Here is a 24,016-nt window from a genome sequence, read left to right as displayed (position 1 = left end):
TGTGGCAGTATGCACATTTTTCTGTGCAGCAGAATGAAGTCTAGAAATTATGTACAAGGGGGGAGGGGGAGAATCAGTTGCCCCCAGGAATATGGTGATACAGACATGGGCCTACATCATGAGGAATTGTCAACCCATATTTGTGCACTCAGCCCTCAGGAGCCTGACTGTATGCCTGAACAACAATCCCTACATATGTGTTCTAGAAAGATCCATTATCCTGACCAACAAGGACAGCGTTTAAGGGAGAAATACCAGACAGAAGATTCCACTCCTGTAACCTCTTGCTATGCTCAAAGCATTAAGCATCAACTTCAATATTTATGAACAAGATGTCAGGGGCAGATGCAGGTCCTTACCTTGGCACTGCAATAGCGCTGTCTGTGGTAATCAGGCCCAGCTGCCCATCATTTCCAACGCCCCAGGAAAACAGCTGCCCCTTGTTGGTGAGTGCCAGGCTGTGAGAATCTCCACAGGCCACATGTACGATGTGCTCCTCTGCCAAGGCTTCCACCAGCACTGAAATAAAGAAAACCACTCAGTGACAAGGGATGAGAACAGTACTCGACGGAAGGAAGGAAGCTGCCCGCTTGCAGTTCCACAAAATCCAAGAGATCATAAAAATTGTGCATTAATAAATAAAAGCCACATAAGAGTAGCACCAGGGACAGGGTATAGATCCAAAAATCTTTATATTACCTTGGGATGCTGTGTAGACGCCGCAAATCAAGCAGTTAACCTACCCCCAGATTTCTAAGATCAAATCTGTTGCAGGTTTTAAAACATAGTATGAATACAATTACTGGGGCTCCAAAAATACCAGGGACTTCAGAACACAGTTTTGGTTGGCAGGGCCAAATAGACCAATCTGTGGTCCCAGTCCCCAAATCTATACTTGCTGATGCTGTGTTGGGCACAGTGGTGTACCAAGGGGGGGGGGGGGGGGGGGGCGGTCCGCCCCGGGTGCACGCCGCTGGGGGGGTGCCGCGGCGCGCGCCTGTTGCCCTGTCTCAGTCCGAGTTCGCAATTCGCATGTGTTCACTGCTCCCTCTGAGTCTCCCCCGGAACAGGTTACTTCCTGTTCCGGGGCAGACTCAGAGGGAGCAGTGAACACATGCGAATTGCGAACTCAGAGATAGGGCAACAGGCGCGCGCTGCGGCACCCCCCCCCCCCCAGCGGTGTGCACCCGGGGGGGGGGGCGCATCGGCGATCCGCCCCGGGTGTCAGCTAGGGTCGGAACGCCACTGGTTGGGCAAAATATTGCAGGGGCCTGGTCCCACTGCCTATGAAAAAAATACATTCACCTGGCTGCCAATGATCACCGAACCAGGTTACAAAAACAAAACAAAAAAGGGCAGAAAGCAGCTTTAAAGACCCACAAAAGCTATTTCCATACCCAGAGCATAAACTCAAGGAGCTGGAAGGCTGTTTCCTCTCTGCCTCCCCTCTTGTTGGAATGACACCCCATGGCTGCCTCAAGGAGCTGCTGAAAACTGCATCCAATGGTGACAGGAGCTTGATCAAGGCCTCTAGAAGGAGCAGTGGGAAGGTGGGACAAGGTGACCAAAATAAAATCCTGGCTAACAAACCATCTTAAAATTCTAGGAGTCTATTATGGAAAAGGCTTGTGTGTGTAAACAGAAATATTTCTAAATCTACACTAATGAAGGGGTCCCAGGATGGAAGAAGGAGAATAAATCTAAAGTGCAAGGTGCTTATCTGTAGATAAAGAATTACTACTGAAAATGGTTCTCTCTCCTCCTGTTTCCAAGCTGCACATATTATGTTTAGTCTAAATAAGCAGTCTGTAGTTGTCAGACTTTCCTTTTCAATAGTTTAGAAATACCATTTATTAGACATAGCTTAAAACATCTGTATCCTGTCAAAGATCATCTCCTTTGTATGTTTGCTGATCTACAGATTTCCTTGAATAGAATTGATTAATTACCTCATCTATGGATTCAGAGCTATAAATATAACCATTGGTACTGCCAGATTTGGGAGACTTGGAAGGAGAGAGATGTCTCTGCTAGCATTCATCTTGTTAAGATACCTTATGCAACTCTAAAATAAAAAGACCAGCTACACTGACCATTTATAGACTGTATTTTATTTTTCAGAATCAGTTTAACTATCACAACCAGCATATTACAGATCTATATTTTTCCTCATTCATTTATAAACCCTTCCTGCAGTGGCATAGCAAGGGGGGGGGCGGGAGGGGCGGTCCGCCCCGGGTGTCAGCTCAGGGGGGGTGCTCCCTGCCAGCTCCCCCCCCCCTCGGCGAATCGACACCCCCCCCCCGACCAGCTCCCACACCCTACCTTTAAAAAGAATATTGGGAGGCGAGGCGCAGCGCCTCGCGCCTGCCCTGCACGTAAAAGAAATGTGGACCGTCGGGTCTTCCCTCGCTCTATCTGTCCCGCCCTCCACTGACGCAACTTCCTATTTCTGCAAGGGCGGGACAGACAGAGCGAGGGAAGGCCCGATGGTCCACATTTCTTTTACGTGCAGGGCAGGCGCGAGGCGCTGCGCCTTGCCTCCCGATATTCTTTTTAAAGGTAGGGTGCGGGAGCTGGTCGGGGGGAAGGGGTGTCATCGTGCTGCACCCGGGGGGGGGGTGCAACGGCGAACTGCCCCGCCCCGGGTGGCAGCCCCTCCTGCTATGCCACTGCCTTCCTGTATATAAATCCCCTACTTCATGGTTAGTGCAGTGTCTACAATCAGTTCAGCACATTGACACTGCAGTGCCATGGAAGTCAACCCCATCAATGCTGCTCTTGGCACAAGCTAGAAAACTTCAACAGATCAACAACTATCCAAATTTAAGGTTGTGTGTTGAGCGGCATCTTTGTCTAGTTCCCCTGGTCAAAGGGAACATAGAAGTAACGCCATCATTAACCCGAACACAGGCCCGTGGAGCCGAATACAGTTCCTGCACCCACCCACCCACAAAAAGCCTCTCCCAAACCTGCTCTAGAAAGTGCAGCATGCAAGAAACTGCAATGGACCCTATCAAAGGCCTTTTCTGCATCAATATACACTGCAGGAAAGCCTGCTGAGCAGAGTGCCTGGAGATATAGCACAAATTAACAAGATTCCAAATATCGTCTGCAGCCTAATGCTTAGGGACAAACCCTACCTGGTTAGGACGAACAAGATCAGGCAATACCTGACCCAAATGCACTGCCAATACCTTAACATCTGTATTGAGTACCAAAATAGGCCTACAAGATGGACAATTGGAAGGGTCCTTACCCTCTTTAGCAATAACTGAAATTCAAGCATCCAACATTGTAGGAGGCACACTGTCCCTCTTCGTGCACCTCATTCAGAAGTCTCACAAGCAGAAGTGACAGTTCAGGTGCAAATGTTTTATAAAACTCAACCAGGAGCCCCATTCAGGCTCGGAAACTTGCCAGGGCCCTAATAGACTCCCAAACCTCCTTAGGAAGTGAACATTGCATCCAAACCTTCCTGCTGAGTGGTAGAAAGAGAAGGTAGATCTAAAGACCCCAAATATGACTGAACATCACAACACTGTATCTACGGATCTCTCATATACAGGTCAGCCAGAAATTCCCAGAAGCAATCTCAAATGGGACCAGCTTTATAAAAGAGATGCCCGGAGCAACCCTTGAGATTCCGCACTAAACTATCCAAACAGGCCTTAAGCAATTTAAAAGCCAATAAAGAACTTGACTTACCAGAATATTCATAATGTTTTCTGATGTAACTTGTCGAAAGCAAATTGCATTTCTTCCTGACCTAATCACTCAAGGAGCAACAGAGTCCTACACAAAGAACTCAAAGCCTGCTTGCTACCAGTTTGTTTATGCCGAGTTTCAAAATCATTAATCTAGGTCAAATATTGATTCTGAAGTGCCTCACACTCCCGCTTCCGCCAACCCACATGTTTCAAGAAAAAACCTTGAGTAATATCCTTCAAAGCATCCAAGATAATATGGAAAGAGGGGCCAGAGTGAAGATTATGTTCCAAATATTCAATGAGAGTCCGCCTATATTCCTGCACTATCCCTGGGTCATGAAGTAAACTAGTATTAAGGGTCAAGAATCTCTCTAGGGATCTTTTATAGTATTTTCAATTGCGGGATTTCATAGAACATCTAGATGCAAAAGCTAATTTGTATAGAGGTTCCACAGATATTGAGAAGACGACTCTCTTTAAAAACCCACCAGACATTTCTTGACTATAAAGATTTAGGCTCCCTGGAACCATAGGCGTAGTTTGACTGTTTCATTTGGGGGGGCAAAAAATGGGCGGAGCATATTAGCATATTATTTGCATATATACATATGCAAATGAATATGCTAATATGGAGGAAGGAAATGAAATTTACAGGCAAAATATCACAGATGCACATTTCAAAAAGCTGACATTTCAATTAATAAATTATGAATAAAATAAACTTTTATTTACCTTTGTTGTCTGATCATGTAGTTTTTCTATTCGCTTTGATCCCAGTGTCTTCTGTTTTATGCAGTGTCTTCTTTCCAGTAGGCTTCCCTCTGCTCCCCACCCTCCCAGTCCCATCCATCTCTTGCTCCTTCCCTCTGCTCCCCACCCCTCCCAGTCCCATCCATCTTCTGTTCCTTCCCTCTGCTCACCATCCCTCCGTCCCATCCATCTCTTGCTCCTTCCCTCTGCTGTGCCTGACCTCTCCAAATCCCATCCATCTCCTGGTCCATCCCTCTGCTCCCCACCCCTCGCAGTCCCATCCATCTCTTGCTCCTTTCCTCTGCTCCCCACCCCTCCCAGTCCCAACCATCTCTTGCTCCTTCCCGCTGCTCCCCACCCCTCCCAGTCCCATCCATCTCCTGCTCCTTCCCACTGCTTCCCACCCTCCCAGTCCCATCCATCTCCTGCTCCTTCCCTCTGCTCCCCACCCCTCCCAGTCCCAACCATCTCTTGCTCCTTCCCGTTGCTCCCCACCCCTCCCAGTCCCATCCATCTCCTGCTCCTTCCCACTGCTTCCCACCCTCCCAGTCCCATCCATCTCCTGCTCCTTCCCACTGCTTCCCACCCTCCCAGTCCCATCCATCTCTTGCTCCTTCCCTCTGCTCCCCACCCCTCCCAGTACTATCCATCTTCCCTCTGCTCCCCACCCCTCCCCCCCGCGCGAGGTCCAAGATGGTGACTCCGTTTACCCCCTCTCTTCCTCCCTCCCTCCGGCGCAGGCAGCAGTCTTTTCCAGCGTTCCTGGCAGCTGTAGCGATATACACGCTGCCTTCGGTCTGCCCCGGAAGCCTTCTCTTCAAGTTCCTGTTCCCACCTATGCGGGAACAGGAACTTGAAGAGAAGGCTTCGGGGCAGAGCCAAAGGCAGCGTGTACAACGCTACCGCTGCCAGGAACGCTGGAAAAGACTGCTGCCTGCGCCGAAGGGAGGGAGGAAGAGAGAGGAGTAGACGGAGACGCTCCTCTCCGTCCGCTTGGCTTCCCTGCCCTCTCTGTCTGCGTCCCGCCCGAAAGGAAATGACGTCAGAGGAAGGCGGGACGCAGATAGAGAGGGCAGGGAAGCCAAGCGGACGGAGAGGAGCGCGTGCGTGCATGTGTTTTTTTTTTTTTTTAACTAATGGCGCGGCAGCGCCTCGCGTCGTTTGGGGGGGCACTGCCCCCCCTCGCCCCCCCCAGTCTACGCCTATGCCTGGAACCCCTACCAGAAAGATTGGAAGCAATGACTTTTTCTTCAGAGGACTCCTTTTGGAAATGTGTCCATTGGTACATTCATCACTGTTCTGGAGTTATTAATTATAAGCAATTCTCTGTTTGTACTGGATGCCCTAGAAGGAAGAACACCTAGCTACTTCTGACAAAAAATACGGGCACACCTTTTCAGTAGTAACATAAATAAATTAATTAATAAATATGGACAGTGTTGGAGAGATTTGAGCAGCCAGGTACTTATGAGCATCAATGGTGGGAATACACTAAAAGTAAAAATAATTTAGGACCAAGTTTGGGTTGCCATTTACAAATGGACAGGGATTTCTGCGGATTCACCTGCTATATAATTATTGGGATACTTCTCAGATGGGTTAGAGAGGGATGGGCTGGGTACACTAATTATGACTCTACTTTTGACTGCAAAAATGACCATTTTTGGGGACTAGAAGGATGTCCAAGATCCTACCTTTAAGACTTGGAAGACTGCGAGGAACTTCACAGATATGACAAGATTACAGTAGCATTGTAGGGTCAGAAATATAAAATGAAAAAAAAAAATGACAACTGGTAGTATGGTAATGGAGCAAATTTCTACTGCTCTGTTTTGCGCTGTTTCTTTAGGCATGACCTCCTTTTGCTGTGTACAGTTCTGACAATTCTTAACCATTTATCATAGATTGGGGGAGGGCCTTGAATCTCTGCAAAAATGTTGCTTACTGTTTATCCAGGTTATGCTTCTCATCTGAATCCTTTCCTCCCTTCAGGCTCTCTCAGCTTCACACTGGTTAAAGACTCATATTCATTGCATATGAAGTTAGAGATGATTGAGAATGCTAGTATAGGAAGGAATCTGTGTCTGTTAAAAATTGTTCCATTCTGTGTTGAATTGTGCTGAGTGCTTTTTGTTCTGTATTATTAATGTTCAATAAAGACTTCTAAAAATTAAAAAAAACAATTTTCTTTGTATCTACTTGTTGTCACCAGAGATACTCTTTAAGCAATATCTTAAAGAAATTCTCAGATTCTCAGTTGCAGATACACTCACTTTACTTGTTATTATTTACCTGTTAGGAAGGAGACAGAATAACCAGCAAGGGGGGGGGGGGGGGTCAATTGACTAGAGACATCTGAGAGATTTAACTGCTTTTTTAGAAGATACGCAGGATGTAATTAAAGATTGATCCACCCAGTTGGTTATTTTGGCTTTTGACACTGATAAAACTTTGATACTGAAGAAATATTTTCCTAAAAAAGATGTTTTTTTTGTGGGGCAAAGATCTGTATTTTTCCAGATGTCTCCCATGCAACTCAAACTTAGGCGTAAAGCCTTTTTGACTTTGAAGCTGAGAGTTCTTGCAATGGGAGATATGTTTTTCTTCAAAATTCCTTGTAAATGTATTTTTTCCTTTCAAAGTAAGGAGTTTGTCTTTTGGGATTCTTTGCAATTTTGGGGTTTGATTTGAATACTAGATAATTAATTTGCATTCTGTTAGCATTGTCTACATTTTTTCTTTTCTGTTTTATATTTGTAATGAGAAAGCTGCCTCCCTTTGATGTGGGCTTGTTGGCTTTCTTATGCTATAGTAAATATTTGTTTATTGTATTTTCATTTGATTCTATTTTCTTGTATATTTGGAAATTGTGCGTTTATTGAAAAAGTAATTGATTATTGATACAATTACCTGCTTAGAGTAGCATGTTTATAGTTATTGTAAACTGCTTTGATATACCACCTATAAAAATATATTTCCATTGAATTCAAAGTTTATTTAAATGTAATGCTTAGTGATTTGAGGGATCTTAATTTATTACAGACAAGCCTCAGATTGAATTGTGCAGATATTGTGAAAATAGGTAGTGGGTATTAGTTCCTGTGAGAACATGGGTGGGTATGTATGAGATAATGAGGATTATTTTAAAAACTTTTCATGCAATAAAAGTGTTATAGTAAAAATATTGTGCACTTTAATGTGAAATAGATAGTAGTTACTTGTGGTGAGATATATAAGTGGTACAACTAGACTGGAAACAAGTTACTCATAGACGGTGACATTGAATTCAAAGGGGATATTCTGGTTGGGTGTGCTCTGAGAACTGGGCTGAAAACCCCTGATCTGCTTAATTTCTGGGTGCAGGTTTGTATAGATGGCTCGTTGAGGTAAAAAAGCAAGTTTTCCAGTAGGAGACTACCTTACTGGGAGTGTTTTCTTCCCTGCCTTCCCCTGTAATCACCAGACAGTCATCAGAAACAACTGCAGAAAATAAGACATAATGAAATGGCTGGCCTCCTTTCAACCCATACATCCCAGAACACTAGGCATGACCATACCTGGCTCCAGCCCTTCTTGTTCATGACCAAGTTGACCCTTGCTGTTTAGGCCACATGTGTAAATCTCTCCATCTTCCAGAAGGAAGGCAGAATGATTCCTTCCGCAGGCCACCTCCTTGACCAGTCTCTCTTGAAAAAGCCTGCATGCCTGCGGCTCTGTCACAGCTGTAAGAAAGTCATGCCCCAATCCAAGCTGGCCAAAAGCAGAATGGCCCCAGCATAACATTTTTTCCTCCTAGGGTTGGTCATGCAGCTTTCTTTTTCCTGAAAAATAAATAAAAAAAGGGAAAAAAAATTTCAGTTCACTTACACTACACTCCCAATTTTCGAAGACAAAACTTAAAAAGATTCACTCTAAATCAGGAAAGTGCACTTTCCCTATTAATCTACATAGAACAAGAGATAAACACACAGACCACATGCATGCTACAAGAAAGAACCAAGAGCCTGTGTCAACTTTATTAATAAGGAAGCAGAAACTGCTGAGAATTTTTAAGCAAACGGGATGTTTTGAATTCAGAACCTGGTTCTAGCAGTCAGAACACAATATACAGAAAGAAGCAAAACAAAGTTCACTGTAGCAGCTGTGAGCGCTATTTGAAAAAAAAAAATGGATTTTAAAAAAGCAAGACAATAACATGTTAACATTTATCAAAGCTTGGATGTTACACAGTAAGACTAGGCTCAGCCCAGTATTGTCAGTAACCGACTTTAAGCCTCAAAATCTGAAAGAGCTAGGAGCTGAACACTCGCTTACAAGAGCATCCTTAATAGGCTAACACTCGCAAAATTCAGTTCAATATTTGGAAAATGTATTTCATATAAAAAATATACTGATCAACTCAAACTACATCAAAGCCAAACACCACCTCAAAATACTTCTTTTGTGAAAGTTAAATATAAATTAACCAGCATGTTGGATTATCTACCTAAAAATAATTCAAAGACCACAATAATCATGCAGTTTATCAAACGCTTACCGAAAGAAAAATAACAGCCAAAATGTTCTTAATGCAAAGACCAAACATTATGCCAAATGTTGCACAATTTGCACTGTTAATTAGTTCCCTAACACAAAACAGACGGCGTATATGTTTGGAGCTGGACCTAGGATCACGTTTATGTTTACTGGAAGACTTGGTATATATATAATATAGATAGACTAGCCGTTGAGCCCGTAAAAACGGGCTAGTAAAGGAAGGGGGGGTTGAAAGGCTCCCCCCGGATAGGTCGCCGCCACTCCCCCGGAGTCCCCTCCGCCACCCCTCCACCTGGGCCGGGTACCTGGCTTCACTATTCAAACCGCCGGAACGCAGCACACAGCTCATCTGAGCTGCCGTCGGCCTTCCTTCTTCTCTGCGTGTGTTCCGCCCTCGTGTGACGCAACGTCGGCGAGGGCGGGACACAGGCAGGTAAGGAAGGCCAACGGCAGCTCAGATGAGCTGTGTGCTGCGTTCCAGCGGTTTGAATAGTGAAGCCAGGTACCCGGCCCGGGTGGAGGGTGGGTGGTGGCGACGGCAACTCCAGGTGGGTGGAGGGAGCGGTGGCGACAGCGGTTCCCTCACTCGCAAGTGCGCAGGTTCACTCTCTGTCACGCCCCCGTCATCACGTATTGACACGAGGGCGGGACAGAGAGGGTCTCTACTGTGCATTTGCGAGTGAATACGCTTCTTGCCATTTATAGATAGATAGATAGATAGATATGAACACTTAGTCTAAGCATGGAGCTGGATGGGGGCCTGCCATGTACATCGGCGCTGAAGGAGCACATGTTCTTTGCCTACAAAGCAGGACCAACTCCGGGAGACCGTGGCGGATCTGGAGAATACGTTGGACGATCTTGAGAACTGCTCGAGATGTAACAATCAGTGTTTCGTTGGGCTGCCAGAAACGGTAGCGGAGAGAGATATGACCAGCTTTATGGAAACATGGCTGTCAACCACTTTGAATTTGGGCCAATCATTACAGCATTTTAGTGTGGAACAGACCCACAGGTTGGGTCCAAAGTGCACTACAGCTACTAAGTCTCACTGTAAAAATTCTCAGTTATATGCAGAAGCAGCTCATACTGCAATCGCTAAGTGGGGGACAGACATTAACATACCAAAACCATAAAGTTCTTTGCTTCCAAGATTATTCACAGTCGGTGCAAATACGGAGGAAGACCTTTGCCCCTCTCTGTGCTCAACTATTTCAAGCACGGATCTGATTTGCACTCCTTTACCCTACAAAGCTCAGAATCACTCATGAAGGACAGATTCATTTATTCGACCAGCCCAGAGCTGCTCGTGCTTATATGGATTCTTTACCACAGCCCTCAGTTTCATCGATATCCTCTTCCCAGCAATCATCGGGTACATAGAGTGCATTGCTTGTATTTCACCTAGGTGACATCATATGAAGCATGGTGGATAATTTGGTGTTTGGTACAAAGAACCTGGCGGGATTCAAAAGCAGGACCTCATCCTTGTCTCACTAAGTGAAAGGAGAATATCATTTCAAGGATGCAGTCAATTGGACTTCTGTGCTACAGCATCTTGATTCTTGCCCTGGGTGGCTTTTGGCCATCGACTGTAAAGATTGTAGGCCTAATTCGGGTATTCACGCATTAAGTAAAAGGAGGGGGGAGGGGGAAAGGGAAAAGAGAAGGAAATATGTATTTTTTTTTTTAATACACACCTAACTACTACGACTTAACAATTTGGTCCTTGCTGACAAGACTGCATGGACTGTGTTTCAGTCATAATTCTTTTTTTTTTTCCTCTTACAATGCCTCTTACCCAGAATAGAAAGTTGTATTGTCTGAAGACGCTAGAGGTTCAGAGCTCATGAGGCATTCATACATTTGTTTAACATTCTTAGGAGTTTGTAGCTCGCAAGCTTTGCCGATCTGTTAGATATTGCAAAGGGAATTACTGTAATAATTTGGGCTTCTTTTTTTTTTTAATTATTACTTATTTATTTTTTAATCCTCAGACTCACTTTTCCCTGCTCCATATTAAGCTCCCCTCCAACACCTCCATTTCCTTTTTCTTTTTTTTTCTCCCTTGTTGCAGGTGGTACAAGTATCATATCGTGTTGGGGGGGGGGGGGGGTGATCTCTATGTGACAGTCCTAGTGGGCACTTTCTCTCTGCTATTAAGAGTGCTGTACCTCTTCTATAATAGCTCCCAGACAACAACTATACTCATGCTCTGTAGTCATGAGATTCACATTTTTAAACTATTTTTTTTAACTTTTTTTTCTTTTTTTTATAACTCCTTTTTATTGACACAATAACACAACATTAGAACATTACTATAGGTATAAAACATCTGCACAAACATGTCACCAGTTCTATTTTCTGAGTCCATTGTGACAATTTTCTCATACATTTTCTTCCTCTTGCCCAAACCCCCGCTCTCTCCCCCCTCCCCTACCCTTCCCCTCCCCCTCTTCTTCAGAAATTAAGTACTCTGCTCCGAGCCACTGGAGTTAATGTGTCCCAAAATGGCGCCCAAGTTGTTCAAAATTTGTCTCCCTTCTTATCTGCCAAGTCAGTTACCGCTCTGCGCTCCAGTGAGCACATATGAATCATCGTGGCTCTCCATTGTGCTATTGTGGGGGCCTCAGTTCCAAGCCAGTGTTGTAGTATCACCTTCTTCCCCATCAAGGTCGCCCTCTGAAGAAATGCTTTAAGCCCTGGTCTTAATTGCCCTTGGATTCTGTATAACTTTTTTTTTTAAGTAAAAAAATTTGGGAGGGAAAAATAGCACTTTTATCACCATAAGATTGTTGATGTATTTATTTATTTTATTTTTGTTACATTTGTACCCCGTGCTTTCCCACTCATGGCAGGCTCAATGCGGCTTACATGGGGCAATGGAGGGTTAAGTGACTTGCCCAGAGTCACAAGGAGCTGCCTGTGCCTGAAGTGGGCATCAAACTCAGTTCCTCAGGACCAAAGTCCACCACCCTAACCACTAGGCCACTCCTCCACTTCCATGTATTGGAACAAGAAAGTTAAATGGAAAAGTTGATGCACATTAAAAAAAAAAAAAAAAAAAAAAAGGGAGGTTTTTTTTTTTAGATCGATGAAAGAAATCAAGCACTAGCAGAAAATAAAGTTAGCTGTATCCTAGGGTTTTCCCTAAGGATCTCTGAAGTCTCTTTTTCTCTCTTATATGGTGTGAAGCAGGGGCGTATCTGCGTGGGGCCTCAGGGGCCTGGGCCCCCGCAGATTTTGCCCTGGACCCCCCTACCGCCATCAACTCTCCCCCGCTGCCGTTCTTACTTTTGCTGGCGGGGGACCCCAACCCCCGCCAGCCGAGGTGTGCTTCCACCTGCCGCTGCCGTAAAAACATCTTCTTCAGCCGGCGGGGGACCCCAAACCCCCGCCAGCCGCCCCGCGGTGTTTGAAATTCATCTTCGGCCTCCGTGGCCGTGCTGCTGTGATAGGCGCTGTTGAAATCCACTTCGGAGTCTGACGTCGCAGCACGTACAACGTACAACGACGTCAGACTCCGAAGTGGATTTCAACAGCGCCTATCACAGCAGCACGGCCACGGAGGCCGAAGATGAATTTCAAACACCGCGGGGCGGCTGGCGGGGGTTTGGGGTCCCCCGCCGGCTGAAGAAGATGTTTTTACGGCAGCGGCAGGTGGAAGCAGACCTCGGCTGGCGGGGGTTGGGGTCCCCCGCCAGCAAAAGTAAGAACGGCAGCGGGGGAGGGTTGGCGGCGGGAGGGGGGTGGAGAGAGTCACATTGGTGGCGGTGGGGGCTCGGCGGTGGGGGGGCGGCGGCGGGGGGGGGGGGGGCTAAAATGTGCCCCCTCCCTCTGGCTCTGGCCCCCCCTACCGCCGGAGTCCAGATACGCCCCTGGTGTGAAGCCCTGCCTGGTGCATCCCAGGATGCAATGGGCAGGGCGCTGCCATTTTCCAGGCGGCGCCGATGGAAGAGGAGGGAGGCCACCTCCCTCCTCCAGCTGAAGGTGGGGGGGAGGATGGGGAAGGGCCACTAGACCACCAGGTGGGGGAGGGGGATTGACCTGCAGCCCACTGGGCCACCAGAGACATCTGAGGGATGCCGAGGGGGGGGGGTATGGGGGGCTGGAGACCCATTGGATCTCCAGCCCCGTCGCTGGGGGGGGGGGGTGGCTCTGGTTAGGGTTCCTGCGGGGGGCTGATGCATTGGGGGGGAATGGGGGCCTGCTAGCATGCAAAATGCATGCTGGACAGGGCTCACCAATTCCTCCCCAAATGGTCTGCAAACCCTAACATCAGCTCTGAGCTGGTGTAGCGATGCCGCAGCCAGCGCGCCAAGATCATTGGGGATGAATAGGTTTAGCATGCATTTGCATGCTACTGCTTCTGATAGGCCCACGGGTGAGAAGTACAGGACATAAGACAACATATCTGATTAGAAGAGAGTCTGTACCATGGATTCAAGATCTGGTGTCCCAGATAAGAGGAAGAAGGAAACAAACCATCCAATAAATCCCAAGAATCCACAGCAATGCAACTCCAAAATGAAAAACACTAACCAAAACCCAAAAGAAACAGAAAAAAACCCCCAAAACACAGCATAGTAAGATTCAAAGAAAAACATCACACATAGTAAGCCCAAGGAGCATGACCTGCTTCTTGTGCGTGCTCCTTTGGCATATGCCGCCACAGTACAAACACAATTAGCAGAGTTTAACGTACCACTTCAAAAGCTTGCTTATGTAGCCGGTCACATGACCCACTACACCAGAGAGAGAAACAGGGTCTGGAGTCAGTGAAATCCTGCAACACAAATATAACTCAACTACACAGGAACAGCAGTAGGTAAATGGGCCAGCTCAAAGGGCTCAAGTAACTTTTTATTCTCTTTCCACTTCTATGAGGTTGGAATTATACAAAAAAAAAAAAAAAAAAGGTCAAGAATGTTTGCTGGCAAAACAGCACTCTGAAAATTTAGCAGAATAGAAAGAAACCGCATTGGGGGGGGGGGGGGGGGGGAAGGGAGAGAAACTATATAGCAAGGTGGTCTAGAAAAATATCCCCATCTCCCCCGCCATAATGACCAAATGCATTTCTAAGGGAGGAATTCCCGCTTCTGTAGCATAGAAACTTGCACAGAGTTAAACATTAAGGAATTTCTGCTTTCAGACTACCTCTTACCTCTTTCCCTACTTCCCCTCAATACTGGCTCCCCCTCAAAAAATACCCCTCTATCTCCACCATCCCACAATATATCCCCAGTTCCCATGCAATTTCCCCACCACCTCAAACTGCCCCAACCCAAAACTACCCCCTGCAATTGTCCCGTATTGACCCCACACCCCACAATTTGCTCCAAATTACCTCCATCACAACTATACCCCTCAATAACCGGCCCAACTACCCAACCCATCTCATCTGCACCCCTCCCAAACAAAACTACCTCCTCCCTACTCAGAGACAGCATAGTTACACACACACACACAAACAAAAGCAGAGGGGCTGTAAAGAATTCCTTGAGCCATGCTCCACATGCTTTCCCCACTTGTATAAAAGGTAATACGGACACTTATGCACCTTTACAAAATAGGTTCTTAGAGCTCTCTCTAATATTGCATAAATTTAAACCTGTTATGAAGGTGGTGTAAACATGTCTATGTTCTGTGTGTACATGTATACTGTATTTTAAAAAGGTTATATGCATATATTGTAACTACATCCCCAAAACACCTATACCAGATCTTGGTGTGAATACTTATTCGGCATACAATTTTATACATGCTAATTTACACATATGTGCAAAACAAACTTTACATACAGAATGGATTACTTTGGCAACTTAAATTTGCTGCCAACTTAAATTTACTGGAATATCAGTTTTACACACCCGAAGCTGACAAGAGGGAAAGGTGGAATGCTGAGAAAATTCTAACCAATAAAGCATAAAGGAAAAAAAAAATGCAACCCCTGCCAACATAATAACATATATAGTCATCCTGCCTTCCTCACTCTCCCCCTTAGTGTTTTCAGCTATGCCAACCTTTTCTTTCTGCTCTTCAAGAGCTCTTCTAGGTTAATCTCCTGGTTTCTCTATACACCTGTCCCTTAAAATCATCTTTAGTGCCTCCTATAATACTGAGGGTACACAACTTCCTCAGTTTTCTTCCCCTCTAATTCTATTCTCATCCGTGTAATATCAGCATCCCACAATAGAATTCAGCTTGCCCTCTCATGGCCTACCAGAGACAAGCTACTGCTTTCTGGGTAACCCTATACAATAGAAGCTGGTCCAGAGATGACAGTATGCAGACCAAATATATTCTGAGTGATACACCATATTGGTAAACATCCTGTAGGCTAACTCGATTCCTTTCAGAAAGGAAGTTAACACCTAGCTAGTCTGAAAACAATAAAAGTACTATCTGTACATCAGAAATGTATAGGATGATTCTATAGATATAAATATATTGAGAGAGAGAGAACGAACAACTATCTATGTTTCTTAAAGAGACATTTTTATGCAACTAAGATGACAGAGGAGATGAGAAAGGGTGAATGGGCCTAACCTTTGTCACAGCATTCACAGAATCATGCAGGTATTATTAGACACAGAGTCTGACATGATCTTTGTAAAGGTATACAGACAAAGGCAGATCTTAAGATAAAAACCCTTTACTGAACATCCAATTGCTCTTTAGCAAACCTAAGATGAGGAAGCATTTTTGCCCCCAATGGCTGATGCATGAACCCTCAAATCAGCCACAAGAGGCCTGCAGATCAGTCTGGAGTTTGTTTTGTGGATGATTTTCTAGCTTGCTCTTGGAGAGATCTTGGCAGACCTCTACTACTGAGTCTAGTAGTCACTATAATAAGCACTACTTCTTGTATCTAAACTGACCGTGAACGAGTGCCAGGCAAAACTGTAGAAACTAGTTAATTCTTTCTATAAATAGGCCACTTACCTTATCAATTTATTTGAATTTTTGAAGGCAGAAAAAGGTTGAATAGTGAAATTTTGGATGATCTGAACTGAAACTCGCCCTGTTTAATATATTCATAAGAGATTTTACTCACTGCTCCTTTCCCCAAATTTGCAAATGACAAAAAAAAAAAATTGAAGTCATTATAACAGAAGATTGTGAGGAATTGCAGAAGAATCTTGTAAGACTAAGAGACTGAATGTCTAAATGGTAGATGAAATTTAATGTGGACAAGTGCAAAGTGATGCACATAGGAAAAACTAATCCCAATTACAGGTACGAAATGGTGGGTTCTCAATTAGGAGTCACCATCCAACAAAAATATCTTGGAGTCATTTTAGACAAAGCTAACATTTTCAGCCCAAGGCAGTGGTTCCCAAATCTTTTCCTGGAGGCACCTCAGCCAGTCAGGTTTTCAGGATACCCACAATTAATATGCAGTGGAGGCAGTGCATGCCAATTTGAGAAGGACCCACGGTAACTGCGGGGACGGGGACAGAGTGGGGATAGGGACAAACTTTGTCCCTCTGTCACTCTCTACTTTGAAGTATGTTAATAAACTGGGCCGTTATTTATGTTTCAGTGATGCAGACAACCTTTTGATTAAAAAAACAACAACAACAACAAGCAAACATGCTGGCCACAACTGACAAAATTTGTATGGGGGATCCTGTACATTCCTGCTACCAGCACATCAAAAGACATCTTCTATTGCAGGAAGGACTGTGGAAGACAGGAGAGCTAGACTGAATTCTGAGACTGTTGATGACTTATTCATCCACAGATTAAGAAATCATAACAGAGCTTCATAAGGCATATCTCTCTCCTGCTAGGGCATACAAAACAGATTGTATTTTGCACCCCTGGACATTTTAACAGGAAAGATCAGGACTCCTTGGGGTAGTAGAAGTCAGCTGTTGTTGGAGTTGGAAGGGTAGAGGGTGGTGGTGCTGGGGGGAGGTTATTATAGCATATTGTTCCTTTTCATAGATTTAAATATAAAACCCAAGTGTTTGAGGGTTCTGTAGATGAGGACAGAGCCCGCGGGGATGGAGACAGAAAGTTCCCCAGCCCGCAAAAAAAACAGCAGGAAGGGAAAAGATGCTAGCAGAACCAGGGATGGGGAGGCTCCAAAATATTACCTAAACAACAGACATCTGAGCTACCTAGAACACTTCCTGCAATTACAAGAGAACCAATCACCTTAGAAAAGGAGGAGAAGAAGCTTCAGTTTCATTGGAGCCATATAAAACTACTTCCCGTTGGGGGGGGGGGGGGGCTGAAGGAGCTGTTCCACCACCAAACCCCTAAGATGATTGTGGCTGCTGAGGAGGCTGAACCTGAAGCAGGGGACCATTGGAGATTACCAGGAACCCTTGAGAGAGGAATAAATGGAGGTGCTGGAGCACTGGCAGACTGAAGTATAAACAGTAAATCCAGGTGAACATTTTATGCTCACACAGCCACACGGGCGGTAGACAGCTCAATTACTCTGAATAAGAAAGTTATTCCTGTGGGTGGGGCTGTGAGCCTCAGTTAGCTAACTGGGAATAATGCTGGTTTAAAGCTATTCAATCTGATAAATATTATGTAATGCATTCTGACTCCTGAACAGAGAGAACTACTGGTTTTGAAAGACTGTGGGGAAATAAGTTGGGACATAAGTGGTTTGGTCAAAGAAATTAAAGACAAACCACCAAGGAACTTCTCAGAACTCATTTTCATAAACAAACTCGCATATTGGAGTGGGATCAGTTTGCTCTGTGGGAGGCTTTCTTCCCCTTGAACTAAAAGCAAGGATAAGCATTTTCAGAGGTTTTGCAGTAACATCAAAACTCAGGTTCCTCCGCACCAGAGTCTTCCCTGGAATTATTGAGGGCAACTGGACTGGAAACTATACCACAAGAGTCAGCTCCTTTTCAGATACCATCATCACTTGTATATGTCCCTTTCTACATGCCTCTGCCACTAACCAGCCTCTCCTAGCTTTCCTCTTTTTTATATCTGGTTTTTCACCTACCTTTCCATCCACAGCACAGAACTACTTGCACTTAACTGTTTAAGTCTCAGATTTTTATTCCATTTTCTCTAAAAGCTACAAGGTAGTTTACAATAATCATATTACAGATAAACAATAATGTAACAATTTCAATTAAAAGCAGCCACAAACCACTAAGCAATTTCCTTTCCAAAAAAAGCATACTCCAAAGAGGCAGCTCTTACTTCCATTAATAACCCCACCATTTACACTTCCTCTATATGCCTACCTGATATTCTCATACAGTTAAACCCAAGTAAAATTCAACAAAATATCCTGAAAAGCAGAGACAACCTAATAGTCTGTGAAAAAAGTTTGTTTTTGTAGGGTAAACATAACCTAGGTCCCCTTTTTCCAAGCGGCTGAAAACGGCGCCCTGTGGTGGCATTGGCGCGAGGGCTTGCCATGCGCCAAGGCCCTCTTTTACCACCACCTGGTAAAAAAATGTTTGTTTTTTAAAGTAGTAAATGGCTGTGTGCTAAGCCGAGGTATTGGCAAGCAGCCATTTGCTGAGGGAACCCTTACCGAAGGTGGTGAGGGCTCTGGCGATAACCCAGCGGTAATGGGCAGTGCCAATTACCACCAGGCACTCCCCTGGTGCTAGAAAATAAAAATTTATTTTCTAGTGCCGGAGCTGGCACATTGCAGAGGCCAGGACTACTACCAGGTTCCTGCAGTAGCCCGGCGGGAGGGCCAATTTGTACATAAGTACATAAGTATTGCCATACTGGGAAAGACCAAAGGTCCATCGAGTCCAGCATCCTGTTTCCAACAGTGGCCAATCCAGGTCACAAATACCCGGCAAGATCCCCAAAATGTACAAAACATTTTATACTGCTTATCCCAGAAATAGTGGATTTTCCCCAAGTCCATTTAATAATGGTCTATGGACTTTTCCTTTAGGAAGCCATCCAAATCACGTCAAAGAGGCAGAAGCCCTACCACCCTTTAGTAAAAGGGACCCTTAACCTTCACTTGAAATGTGTTACTGGTGAAAAGACCAGAGCCACTGAACCATTTATGTATTCAAAAAGCCACATATTTTTAACCAATGATTTATCTCCAACTACTGTGCTGCCTTTCTTTAAAAAAAAAAAAAAAATTAAAATTGAGAAAAAAAGAATAGAATTTAATTATAAGATGTTAAATGTGGCTGTAAGTGGACAATAAAGGATATGCATGTCACACCCTCCCCCTGCTCTAGTCCAGACTTACTTCCCCACGCATCTGCATCTGTTAACATGCCCAGGCAGGGCACATGTCAGCAGCACTACGGCACATTAATAACCTGACTCACATACAGCCTGCACCCCTCCCTTAACTATGATGACTTCATAGCAACGATGCAAATGGAAGAAAATTGGCAATAAAATAAAATGGGGGGGGGGGGGGGAGAAGAGGAACAAGACTTTTTTTTTTTTTAAGATAATGTTAAAGTTATAGGAGGAAGTGCAAAACTGGCATTGTGAGACTCAAAGGTGAAAGGCATAAATAAGTTGAAGCTGATAAAGATAAGGCGGAATTGCTTAACAAATATTTCTGTTCTGTGTTCACAGCTGAAGGGCTGGGACCAGGATTGCAGAAGACAAACACGAATAGGAATGGAGGGGTGGAAGTCCCTGAATGATTTTCAGAGGTCTGTATTGTATTTGTGAGGGGCTGGCTGAACTAAAGGTGGACAAAGCGATGGGGCCGGATGGCATTCATATAAGGGTACTTATGGAACCTAGGGAAGTTCTAGTGGCTCCACCAAATGACCTTTTCAATGCTTCTCTAGAGTCGGCAGTGGTCCCGGAGGACTGGAGAAGAGCAAATGTGGTCCCTCTACACAAAAGCGGCACTAAGGAAGAGGTTGTGATCTACAGGCTGGTAAGTCTTTCTGTGGCAAGTAAACTAATGGAAACACTTTTAAAACAGAGAATAGTAAAGTTTTTGGAATCCAATAATTACAGGACCAGAGGCAACATGGTTTCACTAGAGGCAGGTCTTGTCAGACAAGTCCGATTAATTTCTTTGACTGGGTGACTAGAGAGTTGGATCGAGGGACAGAGTTAGATGTGGTGTATTTAGATTATAGCATGGACTTTGACATGGTTCTGCAGAGACAACTAATAAATTAACTGAGTGCTCTCGGTATGGACCCTAAAGTGACTGACTGGGTAAGGAACTGGTTGAGTGGAAGACGACAGAGTAGCGAAAGTGGAGCTCATTCTGAAGAAAAATATGTTATCAATGGTGTGCCGTAAACTTTGGCTGGTTCTTTTTCACATTTTTGTAAGCAATATTGCTGAAGGGCTGTCTGGTAAGGTCTGCCTCTTTGTGGATGATACCAAAATCTGCCACAGGGTAGATACACCTGATGCTGTGGATAAAATGAGGAAGGTCTTAGTGACCCTAGAGGAATGGGAATGGTCTGGAATTTGGTAGATAAGATTTAATGCTAAAAAATGCAGGGTCATGCATTCGGGCTGCAAATTCTGAAGGATGGTACCATTTAGAGGGTGAAGAGCTTGCACATGAAAGAGGAACGGGACTTCTATGTGATGACATTAAGGTGGCCAAACAGGTAGAAAAGGCAACAGCGAAAGCTAGCAGGATGCATGAGTGCATAGGGAGAGGAATGGCCAGTAGGAAAAAGAGGGTGATGATGCCCTTGTATAAGACTCTGGTAAGAACTCATTTAGAATATTGTGTACAATTCTGGAGACCGCACCTTCAAAAAGATATAAACAGGATGGAGTCAGTCCAGAAGGCAGCTACTAAGATGGTCAGTGGTCTTTGTCATACAGCGAATGGGGACAGCTTTAAAGATCTCAATATGTAAACGTTGGAAGAAAGGGAGGAGAGGGGAGATACGAGAAACACATTTAAATACCTATGTGGCAAAAATTACGCAATTGGAATCGGTGCCTATTATATTAGGGGGCGATTTCAATATGGCGTGGGATCCTTAATTAGATCGCTCCCACCCCACTGGAACCGCTCAACGAACAAATACTAGGGGACTACCTGATTTTTGCACAACGCTAGATCTCATAGATGTTTGGAGGACGTTACATCCAGGGACAAGAGAATATACACATATGTCGAGAGCACACGGAACCTCTTCTAGGATAGATTATCTGCTAGTTTCGCGCACACTCTTCACAACAATTAGAGATGCAGACATAGGACCATGTGTCATTTCAGATCATGCGGCAGCATACTTGACTTGGAACGGAGGTCAGGATGAAGAGAGGCTAAGGGGATGGACGTTCCCAACTTATCTAGTAAAAGATGTGAAGTTTACAGAACACCTACACGAGAAATGGGCGGAATATAAACATTTCAATGAGGGGTCAGTGACAGAAAATACTAACTATTGGGAAGCCGCAAAAGTAGTTTTAAGAGGTGAGATCATAAGCTATACTACTCAATACAAACGTTCAAGAGACCGGGAAATATTAAGATTAGAGAAACAACTTAGGGGAGCAAATAGACAATATGGTTTGAATCCTTGCCCTCGGCTTAGACAAGATACTAGAAATACAAACTGCCCTCAACTCTTTACTTCATGAGAGGGAAGTGAAATCCCAAATCTATTATCGTTATCAACTATATAAGCATGGGAGGAAAGGAGGTAAATTCTTGGCACGAGTTATTGCCCCTAAATATGCATCCAGAACCATTACTGCTCTTAAAAACGAGACAGGGAACCTGACACATACCAACCAACAGATCAGAACGGCATTTCAAACATACTACCAACAATTATATAGGTCCACGGAGCAAGACGGACTCCCGGGGGAAATGTACATGCAAAATATCAAGACCCCGAAGTTAACAGAGCAAGACCGTAGCCAACTAAACGCGGAAATTAGCGAAGATGAGATAACATGTGCTATAGGACATAGTAAAATAGGTAAAGCACCAGGCCCTGATGGGTATAAAGCAGAATTCTATAAAGTAATGGGAGAATCGATAATACCTACATTAGCTAAGGTGTTTAATGAGTGGATAGAAAGTGGTAGAATGCCGGAACACTTGAACCTAGCTCGTATAATAGTGTTTCCTAAACCTCACCGAAATGTGCAATTGGTAACATCATATAGACCCATATCGTTAATCAATCACGAGGCTAAAATATTCGCAAAAATTCTAGCAAATAGACTAGGCCGAGTTTTGCCTAAGATTATACATGATGCTCAGGTTGGGTTTGTGAAAGATAGATCGGTCACAAAGAATATTAGACGAATTCTGACATCACTGGAACACTTGGGACATATCAAAGAACAAGCCTTAATAGTCAGTTTTGACGCTGAAAAGGCATTTGACAAAGTGGAATGGCCCTTCTTGTATTCAGTGATGGAAGAATATGGAATACAAGGGAAGTTTGTGCAGGCGGTGAGAGCACTGTATAAAGATCCTCGTGCACAGGTAATGGTCAATGGAACCCTCTCGGAGGAAATTCATATTGGAAGGGGAACGAGACAAGGGTGTCCGTTATCACCACTACTTTTTGCGTTATATTTAGACCCACTAATTAGAGACATATACGCGTGTACAGCAGTGCCTGGAGTGGATATACAACAACAGAAATTTAAAGTGGCAGCATTTGCTGATGACCTCTTAGTGATTTTAATGAACCCGAGAGATGCCTTGAATAATTTACTGGAAATCTTTCGAGAGTTTGGTGAATACTCGGGGTTCACATTAAATTTGGACAAATCAGAGGCCCTAGCTATAAATTGCGAAGCCCACAGCCTTTGGCCAGCAGACTTCCCCTTAAAATGGGCAAAGAACCATTTTAAATATCTAGGTATATTGCTTCCGGTAAACACAAGGGACTTACATCGGTTAAATATTAACAGATTACGTGAACAGACAATGCAACAACTAGACTCCTGGAGTAACCTAACGGTGTCATTGGCGGGAAGGATACGTTTAACAAGAATGGTGATCCTGCCGAGATGGTTGTATGCCCTTCAGATATTGCCACTGTAACTTAAACAAATAGACATAAAATATTTTTATAAACTAGTGATGCGCTTCTGCTGGGCTGGAAAGCGAGCTAAACTTCAGCAGCAATTCCTATTGGGTGGTTGGAAACAGGGGGGGAATGGGAATTCCCAACATTAAGTATTATAATATGGCTTGCTTGCTACGGCAGGTGAGAGATTGGTTACTTTCCACTCAAACTCATACTCCACTTGAATATGAAGAAGCTTACTTTGCTCTCTATAAACCTATAACGTTACTACATACTCAGAACAATATGCTGCCCAACAGAATTAGACATAGTGTACTGTTGCTGCCCATCAGGGGCGCGTGGAAATTCTTAGGAAAATTGTTGGGGGGAGACCCATCTGTCACAGAACTATTAACAATCAGGGGTAACCCAATGTTTTTACCGGGAATAGAGAACCAAACATTTGTTACTTGGGAACAAAATGGCATAGTTAATTTGCAGGATGTAATACGGGGCGATGGGCATATAAAAAAGGTAACACAGTTACAAACCATAAGGATGGCAAGTTGGAAGGACCACTTTGCACATTATCAATTACATCATTATCTACGCACTCTTAACAGAGAAGAGCTCAATAAGAAATTAGGGGACCAGATTAGTAGGTTTTATGAGGCAGTTTCTGAGAATGCTCCATCCATATCAAGTATACATTTAAAACTATGGGAGTTGGTGCCTGGGAGGGAGGTAGAGCAGCTTCGGAAACGGTGGGAAGTAGATATGGGAAGAGAACTGACAACATGGAATATTATTACACAAATAAAAGATATTCCCAGGATAATAGGAGGGGCAGGTCTTAGGGAATGCGCATTTCGAATGTTGCATACAGCTTATTTCACTCAGGTGCAATTGTATAGATCGGGGGGAATCCAGACGGCTACCTGTTTGAAATGTAATAGGACAGATAATACATTATATCATGCAATCTGGGTCTGCCCATTAATACAACGGTATTGGAGACAAATAGCTGTATTTTTATCTACTATTGTGAACAGTAGAATTGAAATGAATCCA

At 44.3% G+C, this 24,016-nt stretch overlaps 1 protein-coding gene across 5 annotated transcripts in view; it reads right to left on the bottom strand.

Annotated features, from left to right (window-relative positions):
* Positions 1-24,016, bottom strand: part of HERC3 (HECT and RLD domain containing E3 ubiquitin protein ligase 3) — a 164,582-nt gene that overhangs the window by 124,779 nt on the left and 15,787 nt on the right. For 4 of the 5 annotated variants that reach the window (XM_030190680.1, XM_030190683.1, XM_030190684.1 and 1 more), the window contains exons 2-3: positions 8,018-8,281; positions 360-519 (exon numbers count right to left, since the gene is read on the bottom strand). In XM_030190680.1, coding sequence (XP_030046540.1) covers positions 360-519; positions 8,018-8,243 — 386 coding nt within the window. In that variant the 5' untranslated portion in view covers positions 8,244-8,281. Of the gene's footprint in view, positions 1-359; positions 520-8,017; positions 8,282-17,162; positions 17,239-24,016 lie in introns of those variants that run through there. The other variant, XM_030190682.1, reaches the window with a different exon arrangement.

The sequence above is a fragment of the Microcaecilia unicolor genome, chromosome 2 (genome assembly GCF_901765095.1).
Source record: "Microcaecilia unicolor chromosome 2, aMicUni1.1, whole genome shotgun sequence".
Taxonomy (NCBI): Eukaryota; Metazoa; Chordata; class Amphibia; order Gymnophiona; family Siphonopidae; genus Microcaecilia; species Microcaecilia unicolor.
The sequence above is the reverse complement of the archived record's forward strand: the minus strand, read 5'-3'. Positions and strand labels throughout refer to the sequence as shown.